Below are 20,696 nucleotides of genomic sequence, written 5' to 3'. Positions count from 1 at the left end.
GACCCAGTCACTGGCGCAGACGGCGCTCTCCCGCCAGCCCAGCGCCAACGCCCTTTAAGGCAGGTCAGAGGGGATGGGAAGATTCCCTACACGACAAGGAGATGCAGGTGTGACACTGAGCCACCGAGTCCCTGCGAGGACCCAGTCACTGGCGCAGACGTCTTTATTCGAGCTAGCTCGGCTCCCCCACCTTGCCGACGCAGCGACAGGAAGCAGAGAGCTCCGATCCTACTTTAAACTCCATCTCCAATGGTGGCGGGTTCTGGAACAGAAAGGAGGATTTACGGCAGGGGCCCTCAAACTACGGCCCACGGGCCACATGCAAATACAAATATTGTATTTGTTCCCGTTTTGTTTTTTTACTTCAAAATAAGATACGTGCAGTGTGCATAGGAATTTGTTCATAGTTTTTTTTTTAAACTATAGTCCGGCCCTCCAACGGTCTGAGGGACAGTGAACTGGCCCCCTGTTTAAAAAGTTTGAGGACCCCTGATTTACAGAAACAGACTACAGCGAGCGGTGCGGACTGCACAGACACCTGCACGCCGACCCAGGTGCCCCGCGGCCAGCGGCGGGACGAGCCGCGCAGGGGCTCCCTCTCCGCTTGGGACCTGTTACATCGCAGACAACGTTTCATTACACAAATGCCTTCTTCCTCTCAGCGTCTCTGTTATTTAGGGTTTTATTCTAGCGCAGGAATAAACCCAAAAGGTGTAAGTGGTAGGCAAAGTAACTGAGCTGAAATTCAATGCGAGGAAGAGAGGACAGGAAGGAGTAACGTCTGTCTGATGCCCAGGAGCCTGGGTGTGCGTGGAAAGAGAACGTTATTTATACAGGATAAGTGGACTCACAGGCGGAGTGACAGTCAAAATGCCCAGCCCCGGGTCCTCGGGGGCGCGGGCCGCGGGGCGCGCACACTTCTCACTGCACCCAAGGCTCACTCTGCGCATCTGCTCTCCGCACTGTCCCTGGCTCCCGGTGACAGAGGCTCTGACAGGTCACGGGACACAAAGTGAAGCCCTGTGAGGTCAAGCTAGTGACGTATTAGGAGGTGCTATAACATGAAGGCGGAAAGCAGTGAGTTTAGGCCTCAGCTGCGCGCTCTCCCGGAGCGGCCCACGCAGGGCGGAGCGTGGTGCCCCCGCCTCGGCCACCGCCTCCCCTGCCCTCGCCGCCTCGGACCAGCTGTGCGATGAGACCACCGTCTTCCATGAGTAAACATGTGCCCCAGTTCTGTGCTGGTCTTGGTCACACACTATGGGGTTTCTGAGGGCGGGGAGGTTACTGCCAGGCACGGCAGGCCTCTGTGCACGAGTGACCTGCAGAAATCCGTGACTGTCCGCCAGCCGCCCCAGGTGAGGTCAGCCTGGCCCCAGAAGGGCGGAGCTGAAAGCCGCAGAGCGCTTCCCAGGAGCTCTGGCCGGATGGGTAACCCGGGCACGGCCTTGCTGTCGCTCGGGGCGACTGGGTTGAGAACTGCTGCTTCCTGTCAGGGGGTCTGTGTCATTTCCCACCGCTCCCAGCGCCACTCGCAGCCCCGAGGGTCCATGGGGTGCACTGAGGGAGACTCAGGTTCTTTGCATCCTTCTACCTTCAATTTTGTAACTCTCTCATCGCCCTACTGAGTGTTTTGTAACTAAATTATCATGGCTCGCCTGAACCGCCCGCTCCTGCGGCAGTCGCATACAAGAACATGCGCTTTCTTATTACACAGACCAACCACGCGACCTCAAGCAAACTCACAGAGAACTTAGACGTATGGCGCTACCACAGCAGTGAGAGTGTGTGGAGCAACGCCTGGCACGCCTGTTGGGGGAAAGGCTCCGTGCTCTTGACTGGGCTTCGGTGATGGCGCCCCATCCAACCAGATGGGTGATGACGGGTAAGTCTTGTAACAACTAAGCTTCGTGAAGCAGGATTCTTAAGTCAGTCACTTTTTTTAAGTTGAACTTTCGAGAGGCGATCTTCAGAATGAAGGAACATGTACTAAACACGGGCTGATGGCTCACGCCTGTGCCCGACAAGGACCCGGAGACCGAGCCCTTCACGTGCGGAGCAGTGGGCCGCCCTGTCGCTCCTTCCTTTCCAACAGTTTAAAAACCTTGAGTATAGTGACAGTAACTGAAAAGTGCCCTTTATTCCTTCAGGGAACGCGTCTGAAGGCGTCTTTAAATTCTCTCCTTAGGAAAGGAGAGAACTATTGGGAGACCAGCTCAGAAAAGCTTCACACAATTTTGTCAACTGCTGCTGGTGGTCAACCTCATGAAAGGGACCCTGCAAATGCCATGCAACATGTCAGTTACTTCTCTACTAAAACTAAGATAAACAGAACCAGTAAGAACTTGCTAATAATCAAAACTCAGTATCTCACGCGTGGTTCTCCTTAAAACTAACAACGACTCATGTCTTGGCTGGATATTTCTCTAACAATATGATATCGAGTACAACTTTGCTGATTTTTCTTCTATAAGTTCTATTCAAGGGTCTGATATGTTTAATACTAGATATAATGTGCAATCATTTAATCTACCTCCTAATAAAAGTATGATAGCTTTCTTAATAAATAAGAAAGTATTAAACATTCATTGAAGAAGTTTCAGCTACATGTTACAAACAAATACATGGGAAGATAAAACTCCCGTAAAATGTGAAGTGCATATAAATTAAAATGAGATTTCCATCACCAATAATCCCCACAGAATTCTGAGACACGGAAGTTTCGTAACCAGGGCCTGTGCTCGAGCTCTGGCTGCGCGAGCACCACTGACCCGCTCGCCAACGGGGACGTGGGCCTTTCCCGGCAGAGAGCTCTGACTTTCAAAGCGCTTTGATCAAACCGATTATGAACCACAGTAAGAAAATGATTGGCAAATAAAGATTCTGTCTTGTATTAAGATACGTGAAAACCAGCTTAATTTAACTTTATCCCTTCAACCAAGGAGGAAAAGTCACTTCTTCCCCTGGAGAATGAAGATATTATCACCATAAAACATCTCTGGACAGCTCTGGCGCGCAGCCCAAGTGCTTCTAAAGCGATCGCTTGACAAATTAAATACTCGAGAAGCCAGCTTCTCCCGGGAGCCTGGCTCGCCGCCAAGTTCACTGAAGACGGCTGCTCTGGGCTGTGCGGGGCGCGGGACCACTTGACCCAAACACGGCGGCTCTGCTCACTCGCTCTCAGACACGCACAGCTGGAGGCAGCGCGTGAGGCGGGACCACTGGAGGGAGAGAGGAGCATCCACTGAACCACACGATGGGATTCCTTTCCATAGACTCTGCACAGACGCTTGTGGAGAGGAAATAACCGGCAATCAGGGCCACCAAGAGCAGCCGTTCACCCACATTTCCTGCTAATTTGGTGTGACTTTTTGAAGGCTAACTCTGCTTCTGGTTTTTGCCTAGGCTGCCTCGGAAAAGAGACAAAATAATAAAGCTTCCTGACTTGAAATTCATGAGCTCACCGCCATGCACCTAAATAAGACACACCTGTCACATTTATGATCATCTCCTCAGGTTAATGTGAAACTGGCCTCACAGGAAGCGGATCTAGGCACCAGCACCAGAAACACGGTGCTGCTTTGCCTGAACCTAGTGCCTGTGTAAGAGCTTTTATGTAAATCGGCTCCCTGCTTGGTCCACAGGAGCGGTACGTAGCACACAACATCAGAACTTCTAAAAAGCCTTTGAGTCTTAAAGTACAGTAACTCATCCCAATCAAGTGGTTGCAAAACAAATCGAAAGCTGCTTTTAAAAGCCAATCACCAAACCCCGCCAGGACAGGGCAGTCAGTGCCTCTGTGAAACCTGAACAATAGCTGAGATTACAAAACACAGATCTGCACCGAAATCAGGGTCAGCTGATATTCCACTGACACAAAATCATAACACAGGTTCACTCCTGATACATAAAACGTAGAGTTATAAACACGTTGACCCGTTATTTAAATTCTAAGACATGTTTAAATATGACTTCTAAACCCGAAGTCAGTACTCAACCAAACAGAAGTCCAATTCCCCACGGCACAGCCGGCAGCCGATGTAGCCCGAGTGCCAACAGGAATGCACTGGGGAGCGGTGTGCATATGCATGTGCACGTGTGCATGTGTGTGCACATGTGTGTGCATGTACGTGTGTGGGTGAAGGGGTCAGGAAACAGGTGGACAGAGAGGGAAAGAGCTAGAAGATGCTGTCCTCTTGGCAACAGGAAGAGCTCATTAAGAACCTGCTCTCAGGCCTCCCTTACGTCACCAGAAAGAGAAAACTGACTCCATTTTGTCTGGAAAATCTAAGTTTTCCAAAAAGTGTCTTAGCTTTATTTACAAGGCAATACCCCATTATCTTAAATGCACGTCAATCTAAAGGATACAATGGTCAGAGGTTTGGCTAAACAAGAGAATTGAAAGAAACTTATGTTTTTCAAAAGAGTGAGTTCTGCCCTGGCTGGGTGGCCCACGGATTATGTCATCCCTGCACCAAAACGTTTTGTTTTTGATTCCCGGTCGGGGCACGTGCAGGGGCAACAGATTGAGTTTTGTACCTTTTCTTGAATATTTTTTAAGTCTCATAAACAAAGTAACCCACACTATGACTGACACACTCAACCCCATCGGCCAGAGGCAGCTGGGCGGGCCCAGGATCCGCCGCGCGGCTCTGTTGGCTATTTTGAGCCCTGGGAGTGTTCGGCTTATTTTTCTACATTCAAGGAATCTGCGTGAAGTGTCCACAATCACAAGCACAGTGAAGGAGCTAGCGAATTTCACTTCTTCTGGGGAAAAGAGGGCTTTTCAAAATGACCCTACCGGTAAACATAAAATTTAATCTTGAACAAAATAAGAACAAACCATGAAACAGCCGAACGTCATTTACTGGTGCGAGAAAGCGGCACGTTGTCTGAATTCCCGCGGACTGGCCTTGCCATCTCTGCCCTCCTCTTTCTGGGTCTTTCCTGTCCTCAGTTTCCCTCCGCATGCTCCTCCCCTAACTTCTGCCCTGCAGCTCTTCCTCCAGCTCTTGGCTCCTTCCCCTGGCCGCTGACACGGGGCCTCCTCTGCCTTCGCAGTGAACTGCCTGCCAGGAAAGCAAGTGTCTGCAGCCAAGAGCCGCCCTCGCTGTGCCTGCCTACAACCCGGTCCTGGAGGGGCTGGAGGCCAGCTGTCGTCCCAGGCAGGATGCCTGCTGCCAGAGCCGCTGGTGTCGAAGGTAAGCCTGGATTTCCCACACACATGAGCAATGTAATTCCTAACTCTGAGTTCATCCTAAATATTCATATTTTGCTAAGATATAAAACAAACTACTGTCCCCCTTTGCAACAGTATACTGACTAGACAGTTTCCCGTGGGATGGAAATACGCCCATGGACACCGTCACCGGGCGTCTCTTTCCGGCGGCGGCACCAGTGCAGACGCGAGGGCCTCCACGGCTGCTGTAGAGACGAGCGGGCTGTCCCTCCCGGCTTGCAATCAGGAGCTTCCACCATCGCGCGCAGTTTGTCAAGAGGAAAGACTCACTCAGACACAACGATTAATTTCAATGAACTAATCATTCCTAACTTTGACAAAGGAAGCTAGCACACAGGCACACACTGTAAGCACAGGAGCCAAGTGAAAAAAATCACTAAGTCGGCTCAAAAAAATTTCCCCTCAGAGCACTTTCCTGGAATGGCACAATTGAGAAAATTTCATTACCTACTATTGGGGGGAAAAAAGAAAAGCACAAATATCTCAGCTCAGATGTCTAGAGAATTTAGCCTGGAATCTCAATTCAAAGGTCAACTAAAAACCTCAAATATGCTTCCTAATTTTTCTATTTTTAATAAAAAAAAAACAGGAGCTTTATACTTCTTTCTTAGTTACAAAAGCTAAATTAGCCAAAGTCAGTATAAAGGATTTTAAGTTAAAAAAGGAAAATGAGTACCTGAATAAAAAGTATAAAATCCAGTTTCGTACCAGAACATAATTACTAAAAACTCCACTATGTACTTCAATCTAAAGTCTGTGCTCACTGTTGATGGGAAATGAACTGTGTGCGTTCTGGGTTTGTTATAAGATGCACATTCTTAGGTGACAAGTTTGTGCAGATAAACTGAAGGCACCGAATCAGAGGGAGGCTGGGACAACCACCTTCCCACTCCCCTCCGAGCTCTGGCGTCTTCTGACCTTGGTGTGAATGGCACAAGATCCCACACCACTTCCGGACAGAGACAAAGCAATCCCTCCATTCAACAATAAACTTCAAATACGAGGCAACAAAATAAAGATCTACATTCAAGGACAACCCTGAAGATGAAAAGTGGCAGAAAAATTCATGGTTTTAAAAGAGAAAACAGTCCCTTTTCAGTCTTCAAAGGACCTAAGGAAGACGGAGCTTTCGCAGCCTTGCTTTTGGGATTCAGCCTGAGGTCGTCAGCAACAGCCCAAAGGAGGGAGAGGCACAGAAATGCAATTCAGCTCAGAGACAGGCGTCATGCTGGGGCCACTCACTCACCCACAATTCAGATGCCAAAATCCCTGCTACGTGTGAGAGGAGAAACATGCGTTCAGGCTGTGACGTTCAACCAGCCTGATGGAGCTGCGCCGGGGTTGGGGACCGGGCTGGCGGGGATGCGAGGGGCAGGGCGTAGTGCGGGCACAGCACGCTACCTTCAGCTGGTTGTTGAAAATGTCGATCTCCTGCAGTTTGGATCTCGTTTCCTTCTCAACTTCATCCAGCTGGTCTCGGAGCTGCTGGCGAGCCAGTTCTTTTGCTTCTAAGGCCCTTTTGAGTGTGAGAAGTGAATCTCCTGTTTTAGAAAAATATTACAAGATCAGAAAAACCAACTGGCGGTGAGGAAAACCGGTTTTTAATATTCTTTCAAGTGAGGAAATTCCTGTCAGTGAAAAGCAAAAGGCCAGGCAACACCTACTGTGCAGACTGTTCTGCTGGACCTGTTTCAGCTGGTCATTGAGGATCTGCTTCTCCGGGATCAGCCTGCCGAGCATCTGCTGCGCCTCCTGGAGGAGGAGGAAAGGCGGTGAGTGAGGGGAAGGCCCGGGTCCAGGCTGACCCTCCAGACAGACCTCAGCCAGTTCTGTGCCCCAAACACTCCCACCCGCAGCCCAAGGCCTGGGGGGAACCGCGCTCAGCCGCCAGTGCGGGCGCGTCCCGCTTTCTTCCGAGGAGCGCGCTGTGTGCCAAAGGCTTTGCACCGAGATCAGGTTGAGATGGTCATAGCTCCCTTGGTGTTTCTTAAACTTTTATTGACTTACTGCCTGTTTATAAGCTTTTAAAAATGTACTTGGCGGAGAAATTAAAGCAGCCGCTTCCCAGCCATCCTCTTCAGGTTTTGCGGGGGGGGGGGGGGGCGCGCTGGCTCGGCGGTTTAATGGGGACTACGCTGCTCTGAACTTGGCTCTGTAGGGGCTCCGCTGAGGCTGACCACACACCGGGGCTGGACACTGATCAGACATTTCCAACCTGGCACCTGGGCTGCCACCGGTTCCTCCGCGCTCAGCAAGGCGCTGCCAGTTCAAGGCACCAGCATTCCTGAAACAACTACTGTTTACCCGACGTGAGAGAAACCAAATCACACGGTACCAGGCTATTTGAAGTTTTCCTGATGCCTTGCCAAGCACTGTACTTGCTTAAGTTCAGGGGAAATTATCCTCAGTTTCTGTACCTTTCAGTAAATGACAGCCTTCCCAGTGTAGAATAAGGAATATTTAACTTCTATTTTTACCTAAATTAAAAAAAAATCTCTATATATTGGCTTTTGGTTTGAAAAAATAGAAATATCTTTTAAAAAATTTTTTCATCCAGGTTCAGAGCCAGTCGTTTGGAACAACCATCCTTAGACACACTGGCTTGTGTGTCAGAAGTCACTGTGCCACGTGTCTGAAGAGCAGCGGGCTTAGTAGCTTCACAGGGAGGCCTTGGAATAGTCTTCTCGTATGAGTAATCCACACACACCCCAAATCTGGACAAAACAGAACATACAAACAGATCTTCCTCCAAAAAGCCAGGAGCTCCTCCGATCCTCCCTGGACGAAGGCAAGGCCCGCCCCCAGCACCGGAGTCTCTCCTGATCCACGTCACACAGTGAGCAGCGCGATGAAGCGTGGCCAGCTCACTCCGCTCCTCTTCTTGGTTAATGTGACCCACGTGTCTAACGAGGCACGCCAACACGGGGGCTCGCTCCTCACTGGCACAGCCAGGACCCTCGTTCCAGGAGGAAAGGGAGCCCTATCTCAGTACCTGGATTTCTTCAAACCATGTGTTACTTTTCACTTCACCACATTTTCCGGAACCCTGATTTGTATTTTATTATCAAGTAGAGGCCCGGTGCACGGGTGGGGCCGGCCGGCCAGGGGAAGGGGCCGCGGGCAGTTGGTTGGCCAGCCCTGCCCCCTGGTCGAACTCCTGGTCGAGGGGACAATTTGCACATTAGCCTTTTATTATATAGGATAAGTGAACATGCTGTCAATCTTAGATAATAAAAATGTGTTTCTTGCGATAAGGAATAAGCACACAGCCTTCACTCCTAAGTTTTCCAAGGGAATGTTTTATGAAACTGCTCATAAAGAGTTAATGAAAGACAGAGGGAGCTAGAATAATGTTTTCAAGCAATTTGTGGCAGTGAACATCTGATACTATTACGTTATGTCTCCAACTGACTGGGACTTCCAAGAACCTGAAACAACTGACAGGACTGAAGAGAAACCCACATTTAGAAAATGATAGAGTTCAACACTCTCCCAGCGGCCGAAGGAAGTCACAAAACCAGTGAGGACGTGGGAGACACAAACACCATGAACCAACTTGATCTGGCTGACGTTACGGGACACTCCACCCAAGTACAACGAGGGCACATTCTTTACAAGTGACAGATGCTATGCTGAGCCATAAAGCAATCAGAAAGATATCTGGAAAAAATCCAAATATTTGGAGATTAAACGGCAAAATTCTAAATAACTCATCAAAGGAAAAATGACAAAGGAAATAAAAAATATTTTGAATTGAATGAATATGAAAACACTACATATTAAAAATTTTGTATAATATGGCTACAACAATAGAGGGAAATTTATAGCTTAAAATGTTTATATCAGAAATGAAGAAAGGTCCAAATTCAATAATATAAGTTTCCCCTTTATGAAACTAAAAATAAGCAAATTAAACCCAATGTTGATAGAAGGGAATAAAATGCCTCAATAAATGAAACGGAAAATGAACATACCATAGAGAAAAATTAATAAAAATAAAGGCTTTAAAAAAAATCAATACAACCAATAAACTTCAAGCTAGAACTGATGAAGAAAAGGAGGAGGAGGAAGGGAAGAGAGGATTAAGAGAAGGAAGAGGGGAAGGGAGAGGAGGAGGAAGAGGAGGAGATGGGGAGGGAGAGAGAAAATACAAAATTTCAGTACCAGGAACGAAAGAAGTGACATTACTACAGATACTACAGACTGCTAAAGAATAATAAGAGAATATTGTAAACAACTTTATACAAATAAATTTGATTACTTAGATGAATGGGACAAATTCATTGAAAGATAGAAATTATCGAAAGACTCAAGAAGAGAAGAGCCCTATAGCTATTGAATAAGTTTTCGCCCTGGCTGGTTTGGCTCAGTGGGTAGAGCGTCGGCCTGCGGACTGAAGGTTCCTGGGTTCGATTCCAGCCAAGGGCACATGCCCAGGTTGCGGGCTCGATCCCCGGTGGGGGGCGTGCAGGAGGCAGCCAATCGATGATTCTCTCTCATCATTGATGTTTTTATCTCTCTCCCTCTCCCTTCCTCTATGAAGTCAATAAAATAAATATATTTTAAATAAATAAATAAATTTTGCAATTAAAAGTCCTACCACACAGAAAACTCTTAGCACAGAAGGCTTCTCTGGTGAATGCCACCAAATAAATACTCAAAGAAGAAATAGCATTTCAACACAAACATTTTTAGAAAATAGGGGGAAAAAGGATACTCTCCAACTTATCTTCGTATTTATTACCCTGATACTAAAACTAGACAAGGACATTACAAGAAGACTATAAACTAGTATTTCTCATGAATTTAAATGAAAAATCTTTAATAATAGCAAACTGAATCTTGTAAAATATTTTTTAAATGGCAATACATCATGAGCAAGTGGGGTTTATCCCAGAAATAGAAGGTAGTCTAACATTCAAATTTCAACCAAAGTAAGTCATTATACGGGGGGCGGGCAAAAGTAGGTTTACAGTTGAGTACTAGAAACAGTTGATCCCTGTATTGTTATTTAAAAATTACTATGTTATTTTCCATATAAACAACTGGAAACCTCCTTTTGTCCCGCTCTGTATTAAAAAAAACAATGGGGGGAAAACATGTAAACATCTCAACAGATACAGGAAAAACATTACCCAATTCGACACCTGTTCATGACCAGGTGTCTCAGCAGAAAGGGGCCAGAAGGGAAGTCCCTCGACCTGATCAAGGGCAGCTACCAGCAAACCTACAGCTAGCACCGTCCTTAATGGCGAGACTGAAGCCTTCCCCCCAAGATCAAAAACAGGACTCTCACCATTTCTACTCACAGCAGTACTGGAGGCTGTGATCAATGCAGTTAGGACAAACAAATAAATACATAAATAAATGGAAGGTAGGTAGATTGGAAAGTAAAAAATAGCTGTCATTATTTGCAGACAATGTGCTTATGTACACAGAAACTCTATATTTCTATATATTGGCATCAAATAATAGGAAATTGAAATAACATCAAAAACCATGACATACTTAGGGATAAACTTTACAAAATATGTACAAGACTTATACACTAAAAACTACAAAACACTGTTTAGAGGAATTTAAAACAACTGAAATAAAATTGAGAAATATATCATAAGACTCAATATTGTCAAGATGTCGATTCTTCCCAAATTGATTTATAAAGTCAATGAAACACCAATCAAAATTATAAGTGTCTTTGTAAAAATTAACAAGCTGATTCTAAAACTTATGTGGCAATGTTAAGGACCTAAACTAGTCAAAATAATGTGGGGGGGGGGGGAGAATATTGAAGATTTCAGAGTAATTGATTTAAAAAATTATTATAAAGCTACAGTTATCAACAGAGTAAGGTCCCGGTGAAAGAACAGACACAGGTCAATGGAACAGAGTAAAGTCTAGAAAAGACCTTGACAAATACAATCAATTGATTTTCAACAAGCTGCCATGGTAATTCAGTGAGGAAAATGATAGTATTTTTAATAAATGTTGTTAGAATTAGGTACTAGTATGGAGAAAAACGAACCTTACCCTTCACCTTATACTTACATAAAAATCAACTTGAAGTGAATCACAGACCTAAGCATGTAAATAAAACTACAAAACCACTGGAAGAAAACAGAAGAGAAATATCTGCAATCTGAGGCTAGCCGAAGATTTTTTTAGATAGGACACGAAAAACCATGAACCATAAAAGGAAAACTTAAGAAATTTATCAAAATTTGAAACTTCTGCCCTTTAAAAAGCACCATTACAAAAAAAAAAAAAAAGGCAAGCCACAGACTGGGTAAAAATATTGCAAGTCATATATCTGACAAAGGACTTGTTAAAAGAATAAAAATCTGCCCTGACCGGTTTGGCTCAGTGGATAGAGCATCGGCCTGCGGACTGAAGGGTCCTGGGTTCGATTCCAGTCAAGGGCATGTACCTTGGTTGTGGGCATATCCCCAGTGGTGGGTGTGCAGGAGCTTCCAGGAAAATGCAAATTAAAGCCACTGTCAGATACTGTTCCACACCAAGTGGAAACGTTAAAGTAAAAAGCGATAACAATGCCAAGTGTCGGCACAGATGAGGAACAACTGAAGCACTCACAACCGCTCACACACCGCTGGTGGGAATGCAAAATGTATAACCGCTCACACACTGCTGGTGGGAATGCAAAATGTATAACCGCTCACACACCGCTGGTGGGAATGCAAAGTGCACAACCGCTCACACACCGCTGGTGGGAATGCAAAATGCACAGCCATCACACACCGCTGGTGGGAATGCAAAATGTACAACCGCTCACACACCGCTGGTGGGAATGCAAAATGCACAACCGCTCACACACCGCTGGTGAGAATGTAAAATGCACAACCGCTCACACACCGCTGGTGGGAATGCAAAATGCACAACCATCACACACCGCTGGTGGGAATGCAAAATGCACAACCATCACACACCGCTGGTGGGAATGCAAAATGCACAACCGCTCACACACCGCTGGTGAGAATACAAAATGCACAACCGCTCACACACCGCTGGTGGGAATGCAAAATGTACAACCGCTCACACACCGCTGGTGAGAATGCAAAATGTACAACCATCACACACCGCTGGTGGGAATGCAAAATGTACAACCGCTCACACACCGCTGGTGAGAATGCAAAATGCACAACCGCTTTGGAAACAGTCTGATAGAGTTGAGCACGCACTTATATGACACAGAAATTCCACTCCTAAAATTTAACCAACAGAAATCAAACGTATTTCCACATAAAGACCTGGAAATAAATGATCACTGCAGTTTGTTTTTTTCACAAAAGTCTGGAACTGGAAAGAGCCTAAATGTCAATCAACAGGTGAACGGATAAATAAGGAAATACTACTCAGTGATGAAAAAGAACAAACTACTGATTCACGCAACAAAACGAATAAATGTCAATATCGTGCTGAGAAAAGAAGCTGAGATCAAAGTCACAGTTAAAACGTGGTGATATGCAGAACAATATCTACTTGAATTTGGTGCTCCCCACCCCCCGACTCAACAACCGAAACCAGATCAGGCGATGTTATGACATCCTGGTGGTCAACTTTGCATAGGTAATAAGATCAAAGCTGCACTCTATCGTGTCCCCAACTATTCTCTATTTGTGTCTCTCTCATACTCCCCCAAAACACTTACACTGCTCTTCTTCACTGTCATGATCATGATAAAGTCTGTGACGGACCGTAGGTCCTACACGGTCCAGCCCCCACCTGGCCCAGCCACAGCGGTCTCCCCGCTGTCGCCTGTACCTTAGAGACCAGCTGCAGCCTCGGGACGTTCCCACCGCTGTCTCCCCACCTGGGACCGGCTCTGCCGCACCTCCCCACGGCTCAGCCGCTCGTCTCCTAAGTCTCTGGCAAATGAAACCCTCACCGAGGCCTGTCCCGGCCACCTCAGTTAAGATCGCAACCCTCCCAACCCAGGCGGTCTCCTCCCTGCTCCCTCTGCAGCTCACTGTTCACGCTCTAACAGAGGGTACACCTGACTTATTTGTTCGTGTCCGTCTGCCCGGCACGCAGAAGGTGAGCTCCATGAAGGCGAGGCTCTCCCCTCTGCTGCTCACTGCTGGACCTCCGTGCCCAGGGGGCGCCCGGCCCGCACACAGCGCTCAGCTGACGTGTGCTGAGTGGGTTTGCTAGACAGCCTGTTGGTTCAAGGCCCTGGTCTGCTTCGCTGTGACTGCACGTCCGAGGGGCCCCTTCCTCACCTGTAACTGCTGCTGCAGGTGGGTGATTTCGGCGATTCGCAGCTCCCGGGACTTGTTTGTGCTCTCAATTTCTTGCCTTTGGGTGGCCAGTCGACATCTGATATCTTGAAGTTTTCCTTCAAGCTGATGCTTTTTATCATTCTTTAACAGATGAAAAATAATAAACATTATTACCATTTTAATTGTTTGATGTTAATACAGTCCCAAAGCAAAATCCAACTTCACTCACCAGAGCTTCTAATTCAAATTCCAAAGTCTTCTTCTTGGCTTTCAGCACAACTATGTCTTCTTGTTCTTTGTTTCTTTGGTTTAATAGTTCCTGTCTTCGATTTCGCTCCCATTCAAGTTGTCGCTGCCTTTCAAGTTCTCGTTTTGCAGCCTGAGACACACAGAAACAGACGATTTGTTAACTGTTCAGTTCTTACACTATACAATGTCTCTTAATAAATGATAACAGCGGGTAAGTCTTTTCTGTTAGGGATGAAATATTATTAAACATTTTGAGAAATTCCATTACAAAATAGGAAAATAAAACTTAGATCAGCGGTTCTCAACCTGTGGGTCACGACCCCTTTGGGGGTCGAATGACCCTTTCACAGGGGTCACCTAAGACCATCGGAAAACACATATATAATTACATATTGTTTTTGTGATTAATCACTATGCTTTAATTATGTTCAATTTGTAACAATGAAATTGGGGGTCACCACAACATGAGGAACTGTACTAAAGGGTCGCAGCATTAGGAAGGTTGAGAACCACTGACTTAGATAAATACAGCGGTTAAAAAATCTGCACTGAATCCCCACCCTTTCCACCAAACAAACCTTCGTGTCCCTACACTGCATATGAATACAGAGGAAAAGTCTGGAGAAATACTTAACCCATATCAGTGGCTTGTTATGAAACTGTCTTATCAAAAACTTGTACATGAATGTGCGTAGCAAAATTACTCATAGTAGCCAAAAAGTACAAGTAACCAATATCCATCAACTGATGAATGGACACGTAACAAGTGGTATATTCGTGTAAAGGATATTATTCAGCCACAGAAAATGATATAGCACTGACTCATGCTAGAATCTGGATGAACCTGAAAACAGCATGTAAGTGAGAGCAGACACCAAAGGCCACACACTGTGCGACCCGGTCCATGAAATGGCCAGAGAGAGACCGACATGGACAGAAGGTCATCAGTGGGGTTTAAGGGATGGAGGGGGAGGGGAGCGTAACTGCTTAAAGGGCAAGGAGTTTCTTAGGGGTGGGATGTTCTGGAATTAGATCTGATGACGGTTCACAGTTTCCGAATGTACTGAAACCGCAGGGCTGTAGAAAGGACTGTGACACGGTCCCGGGCTGCGAAGGGCTCACCTCGCGCCGCTCGATCTCCTTCCTCCGCTCCTCCTCGCGCTGCCGCTCCAGCTCCCGCTGCTTCTCCAGCTGCTTCTCCAGCTCCAGCTGCCGCTTGCGCTCCTGCTCCTGGCGCTCGCGCTCCTTGCGCTCCTGCTCCGCGCGCTCCAGCTGCGCCAGGCGCTCCTGCTCCTTCCGCTGCTGCTCCAGCAGCGCCTGCCTGCGCTTCTCCAGCTCCAGGTTGCCGCGCTCGAAGTTCTCACGCTTCTTATCTTCAAATGTCACTTTGAAACGAGAAACAAACAGCTGTGAAAAGTCATACTCAACATGCCCTTGTGGAAAGAAGAACCCGAGGCACCCTGAACCTGTGGCACGAACGCACACCATGGGTTCCCTCCTGCCTGTGCCCTGTTTGCAAGCAGCGACAATGCCTTCTCTCGCTCCTTGCCCGCACGCTCCCCCTTCACGATGAGTGACACATCATGGCGTTCAGAACGCCATTTCCAAAGACTCTTCCCAAGGCAAGTCTGCGCCGGCTACAGCAACCCCTCTCCTGTGGTGACTCTATCCGTCTCCTTCTCCATGACCTGGACTCGGCAGCTGACCCCATGCACTGCCCTGATGACTCTTTACATGGACGTTTAACCCTCAGCTACACATCACCTTCTAGAGGCACGGACCGCGCATTCTTAACATTTAGACTCTTCACTGTGCTCAGCACACTTGCATGAAGAACATTTCCACTGAGTGGCTTATCAGTGAACAAACTAATTTAAAGAGGAAACGGAAAACTAGTGTCCTGAGCATGTCGGTTAACCACCAAGCACTTTAAATGCAACAAGACAACACTGACGAAGTACTGAGCACACAAACTCCCTAATACATTTCACTTACTTCTTAGTATCGCTATCATCACCATTAATAATTCACAGCTGCCTTAGAATCCTATATAATAAAAGTCTAACATGTAAATCGACCGAACAGCGAACGACCAGTCACTATGACGTACACTGACCACCAGGGGGCAGACGCTCAATGTAGGAGCTGCCCCCTGGTGGTCAGTGTGCTCCCACAGGGGGAGCGCCACTCAGCCAAAAGCCAGGCTCATGGCTGGCAAGCGCAGCGGTGGTGGTGGGAGCCTCTCCCGCCTCTGCAGCAGTTGGACATCCCCCGAAGGGTCCCGGACTGCAAGAGGGCCCAGGCCAGGCTGAGGGACCCAACCCCCCACCACCACACTCAAGTGCACAAATTTCGTGCACCGGGACTTTAGTATTTTAATATTGTGATGGGGTTATCCTTGTAAATGAGGATTATTTACATGTTACATTTAAAATTGCTTCTTGTTATTATGGCGTTTCCAATTCTCCCAAACAACATGAGAAAGTAACAGTAGCGATTTTAGTTCCTATTTCTGGTGGTATTAAACAATCTCCTTAAAGATTTATTGAGTGCTATATAAATAACATTTATAAGTTTTTTGTTTAGTGAATAATCCGATGTCCATGTAAAAGCTGGAACAAGGGTGCGTTTGCAGAGTACACAACGTTCTCATCTCTATGCATATATGCAAATCCAAAAGCACATTAACGTGCTTCCTTTCTAAGGGCGGCTAAAGGGACACAGCCGAATGTCACCAGGCTTATTTCTGCCTCTATCTCTGCCTCGGAGATGAAAACCTCTGAGGTGATAGAACTCGAATGCAAGTTACCAGGCAACTTCTTTTCTAGCTGCTGCTCGTCTTCTAACACGGGCTCCTCGGGCAGCCTCTGGTCCACCGAGGCCGAGCTCAGGGCAGACACGCCGCTGCCAGAGCGAACTCGCCTGCGATCGTGGAAAAGAAGAAAAAAGAAAAGTGACGTCAAGCTGTCCAGGTGGAATTGAGCAAACTGTGGAAAAGATTTTTAAAAGATTAGGCTCTATACCATGGTATTGTGAGAGAAAAAGGATTTGATCCTCACTATTTGCAAAGTTTATAGAAATAAGTATTTGAAGTCATCAGGCTCAGTGCCAAGCGTGTTCAGATGTTCAGAACCACCGCCAAATTAGGGCCACCCCAAAGAAATGAATCCGTGAGCAGCCCCAGGCGGCCAGAACAGGCCAGGACACAGGAGGGGTCCGCGCCTTCGCCATCACCATCACCTTTATGGGAGTTTACCCGCCTGGACCCGCTCACTGGGAGCATCTCATTCCCTTTATATAACGTCTGTCCATCCTACTGCTTCATAAACATGGAACGCCTGCACTTTGAAGCCCTTAAGCACGTGGGTGACTGATGGGTTCCACTGGACTCGTTAACCTGCTCTCAGTTCCAGAGCCGCCCCTGAGCGCCCCCCGCCCCCCACCTCCCGGGGCCTCAGACACGGCCGCCCCAGCGGTCTGCTCAGCCTGCCCATCCCGGCACCGGCTGACAGTGACGGCTCCATCTCTCTTGCTCTTACGCACACCTTTCCTGCAGCCTTTCCTCATGTTTGAGGAATTAGTACAGAAACTCTTCTCTCTCTCTCCCTGTGCTGTAGGGTCTCCACTTGTCTTTTCCGGGGCCTGCCTGGGAGGGAGTGGGTGCCGTGCAGGTGGAGGATGCTGGTGGCTGAGGTTCCCCACTGGACCTAGGTCCCCTCTCCGCACCCCCCTGGGCTGGGCTGCAGCCGGAAACGCTCCAGTTCCCTTCCTGACTATCACGTCTCCATCGCCAGAGCCCCCCCTTCTCTCCCCACCGGCAAGAGTCAAGGCAGGCTCCCTGCTTTGCTGGCCACGGACAGGCACGGCTTCACGCTGCTGAGACTTCTGCGAGCTTCAAGGACACAGGTCGGTAGAAACAGCTCCCACCTTTCGGCGTTTTACTGACACGGGCAGACCTCGCTTTACCGCGCTCCACAGAGACTGCATTTTTTACAAACTGAAGAAGGAAAGACCCTCCACCAGCAAAAAAAAAAAAAGGTTTCGCCTTCAGTGTCCCCGAAGCCTGTACGTGAGCCCAGGCGAGCACAGAGCTGGACAGGGTTGTCCTGAGCTCGAGGATGACTGGTTTACTTGCCAGGAGTAACAATGACTAGGACAGAGCCACGTCTGACAGCTGCGTGCGGGGCACAGGGGCTCCCCGAGGTGCTCCTTACCGAAAGGAGGGCGGGATGTACTCCGCGGGCAGCACGGGCGGCAGCGGCTGGCCGGCCATGGCCACGTCGATGAGGTGCATGGCCAGGATGAACTCCTCCGCCGTGAGCTTCCCGTCTTGGTCAATGTCAGAGAGGTTCCTATTCAACAAGAAGCTCGCTGTGATCTGGTTTCACGGAGACGCACGCTGGTTACTGCTCATGCGTCATCTAAATGTTCTATTTTCTTATTTTGACTCCAGGCCAATGAAGTCTCTCTGTGCCTCAGTTTATAAAAACAGCACCTATTTCATACTGCTGTGGCAACAATGAAATGAGACAATGCATAGCGCTGACAGGGTGGTTAGCATCCAACAATGTGACCTACGGTATAATCATACTCTTCTCTACCCTGCAAGCCCATTTAAAACGTGTCATACTTACATTCTACGTGTACTTAACACTATACTCAGCGAACTAGCAGGTCAGGCAGGACTATTTCAGCTTTGCAGGACACAGTCTCTATCACTGAATTCTGTCTTTGTAGCAGGAAAGCAGCCACAAATGACATATAAACAAATGGGCAGGGTCGTTACCATAAAACTCCTTTTACACAAGCAGGTGCAAGCCCCCGGGCTCAGGGGCCACCCCTGATCTAGGCTCGCGGGATCTCTATGGCCTCCAGCCACAGCTGAGGTGTTTTCTGCTCTTCAATCTGAGGACTTGATCCCCACAGCTCTTCATCACCAACCTGCCCTCGTAGCTGATTCGCGTAAACAGATCTTCCTAACAAGTCCGAGACTGTGCTTCCACTTACCCTGTGGACAGCAAGAATGGAGGGGACAGAGCTGCTCACAGCATGTCGACAGGGCGGAGGCCACGCTGGGAGCTGGCCTGGCCGAGGCCTTAAACCAAGAAACTGCTCTTAAATCTGACCTTTCCTCAGAGAGAACACCATCTGATTAACTTAAGAATTACTATTAAAATTAGGCAGAATAACTGGTATTATAGTCACGTTAAAAAAAATCCGTCTCTTTTGGAGACACAAGCTGAAATATGAGCAGATGAAAATGATATCATAACAGAGTTGGCTGTAAATAATCGGAAAGAGGAGGGAGGACCAGGCTGGCCACAAGTGGAAACTATTTAAGTGAGGTTATGAGTTCTTGAGAGCTCATTATATTACTCTCTCTGCTTTTGCATTTTCCAAAATCAAAATGGGAACATGTAAGACAGGTAATCATTACAAGTCATTGAAAAAGTAAGCATATTCCATGCCCCCCTATAAATAATGGTATTAATCAGAAGACTGGTGAAGCCATCCCGATGTAAGAAACCAAGGACCGCTTTATATAGGGTGTCCCAAAATTCACGCAAGATTTGAATTTTGTGTGAGCATTAACAACAACAACAAAAAATAAAAGCCTAATTTTACTTGGTTTATTGAATCAGATTCTAATATCTGCTGCCCTTTGATTTCAATCCCTTCAATTTGATAAGCATTACCAAGTACCAGTTATGGCCCAGGAGCAGGGACAATGAAGACCAATGAAGACCACGGCTTGGCGTATGTGCCAGCAAAGCCGTGGAGGCCATTTACCCGATGTGCTATTCCATACATAACCCTATATTGTATACTTTATGAATCAATAAAAAATTTACAATTTTTAATTATAAACCCGTGTTTTCTATCAAAATTACTTCTTGCGTGAATTTTGGGACACCTATACAAACCAAGGCCGTCCGTTCCTCCCTTACCAGATAGAAGCCAGCTGCGCCTGTGGCAGACTTGACTGCATGAGAATCGTTCTTGCCTGGGGACCTGAGCAAAAGCCAGAAGAAAATGTCACGTGAAGCAGCAAATCGCCACTGTCCAACCCCCGGCCACGCAACCCCACCAGCCACCGCTTCAAGCATTCACTCTCACTCCAGGGGCTTTTCAAAAGGAAACTAAACCCCAATGGAAACGGGGAAACACGCAGCACATAGTCCACGCCTGTGACACGGATGACGAAGGAAGGGTGAGTGGAAAACTCAGCTTCGAACTAGAACTGCCCCTCGGTCCGGAGTATCATCTCCCCCAGAGTGAGGCTCCACTGCCAAGGCTGAAGGCGTTCTGCCTAAAGCCAGCGGCGTCTCCACACCTGCTGCCCCCCCACGATGACCATCGGACCAGCAGGGAAGGGCAGAGAGCGATAGGGGAAGGGACCTCACCGAGAGCCATTTCAGTACGGCTGTAACCAGACACAGTGACGTGCTCACGGTTGCACAATATCTTGGCTAATAGCACACAGTCAAAAAGAATTCCTGGAATTTCAACTCTCCTCTAAAATCAGCTCCCATTCTGGAATTCTTGTAAATGTCCTCCCTCCTGGAACTAAACGAGCCCTCGGTGTCCCAGGCTGCAGGGGCGCGGAGTGTCCCCTCACCGGCACCAGGAGGGACGGGCGTCTCCCTCCCACACAGCGTGCCCCGGGGGCCAGGTCCCGGGATGGCCACCGGGAGTGGAGAGCGGCGGCAACCACAGGGAACATTCCTTCAGCTCTTTCACTTTCCAGAGAGCACCGCCCGAGGAAACACGAGTGGGCCTTTCCACAGGGATTGCCGAGGGTGAGGGGCCGCCGAGCACCGCAGGTTCCCGCACAGGAGGCCCCAAGAACGCCAGCAAAAGCACTGTGACCGGGGGCTCGGGCCTGCTCAGTCCAGGATGTGCTTAGGGGCTGGGTAGGCAGCGTCCTCCCTAACCCTAACCCTAACCCTAACGCAACCCTAACCCTAATGCTA

At 47.9% G+C, this 20,696-nt stretch overlaps 1 protein-coding gene across 1 annotated transcript in view; it reads right to left on the bottom strand.

Moving 5' to 3' along the window:
* ITSN1 (intersectin 1) overlaps nt 1-20,080 on the bottom strand; it is a 51,543-nt gene extending 31,463 nt beyond the window's left edge. Inside the window, exons 1-9 of the mRNA XM_023745604.1 lie at nt 20,057-20,080; nt 19,671-19,957; nt 17,937-18,074; nt 16,532-16,644; nt 14,845-15,107; nt 13,703-13,852; nt 13,474-13,614; nt 6,901-6,988; nt 6,638-6,777 (exon numbers count right to left, since the gene is read on the bottom strand). Coding sequence (XP_023601372.1) covers nt 6,638-6,777; nt 6,901-6,988; nt 13,474-13,614; nt 13,703-13,852; nt 14,845-15,107; nt 16,532-16,644; nt 17,937-18,074; nt 19,671-19,957; nt 20,057-20,080 — 1,344 coding nt within the window. The remainder of the gene's footprint in view (nt 1-6,637; nt 6,778-6,900; nt 6,989-13,473; nt 13,615-13,702; nt 13,853-14,844; nt 15,108-16,531; nt 16,645-17,936; nt 18,075-19,670; nt 19,958-20,056) is intronic.
* Between the last annotated feature and the right edge of the window lie 616 nt (nt 20,081-20,696).

Source organism: Myotis lucifugus, unplaced genomic scaffold (genome assembly GCF_000147115.1).
Source record: "Myotis lucifugus unplaced genomic scaffold, Myoluc2.0 scaffold_557, whole genome shotgun sequence".
NCBI lineage: Eukaryota > Metazoa > Chordata > Mammalia > Chiroptera > Vespertilionidae > Myotis > Myotis lucifugus.
Note: the sequence above shows the minus strand (reverse complement) of the source record. Positions and strands in the feature narration are given on the sequence as shown.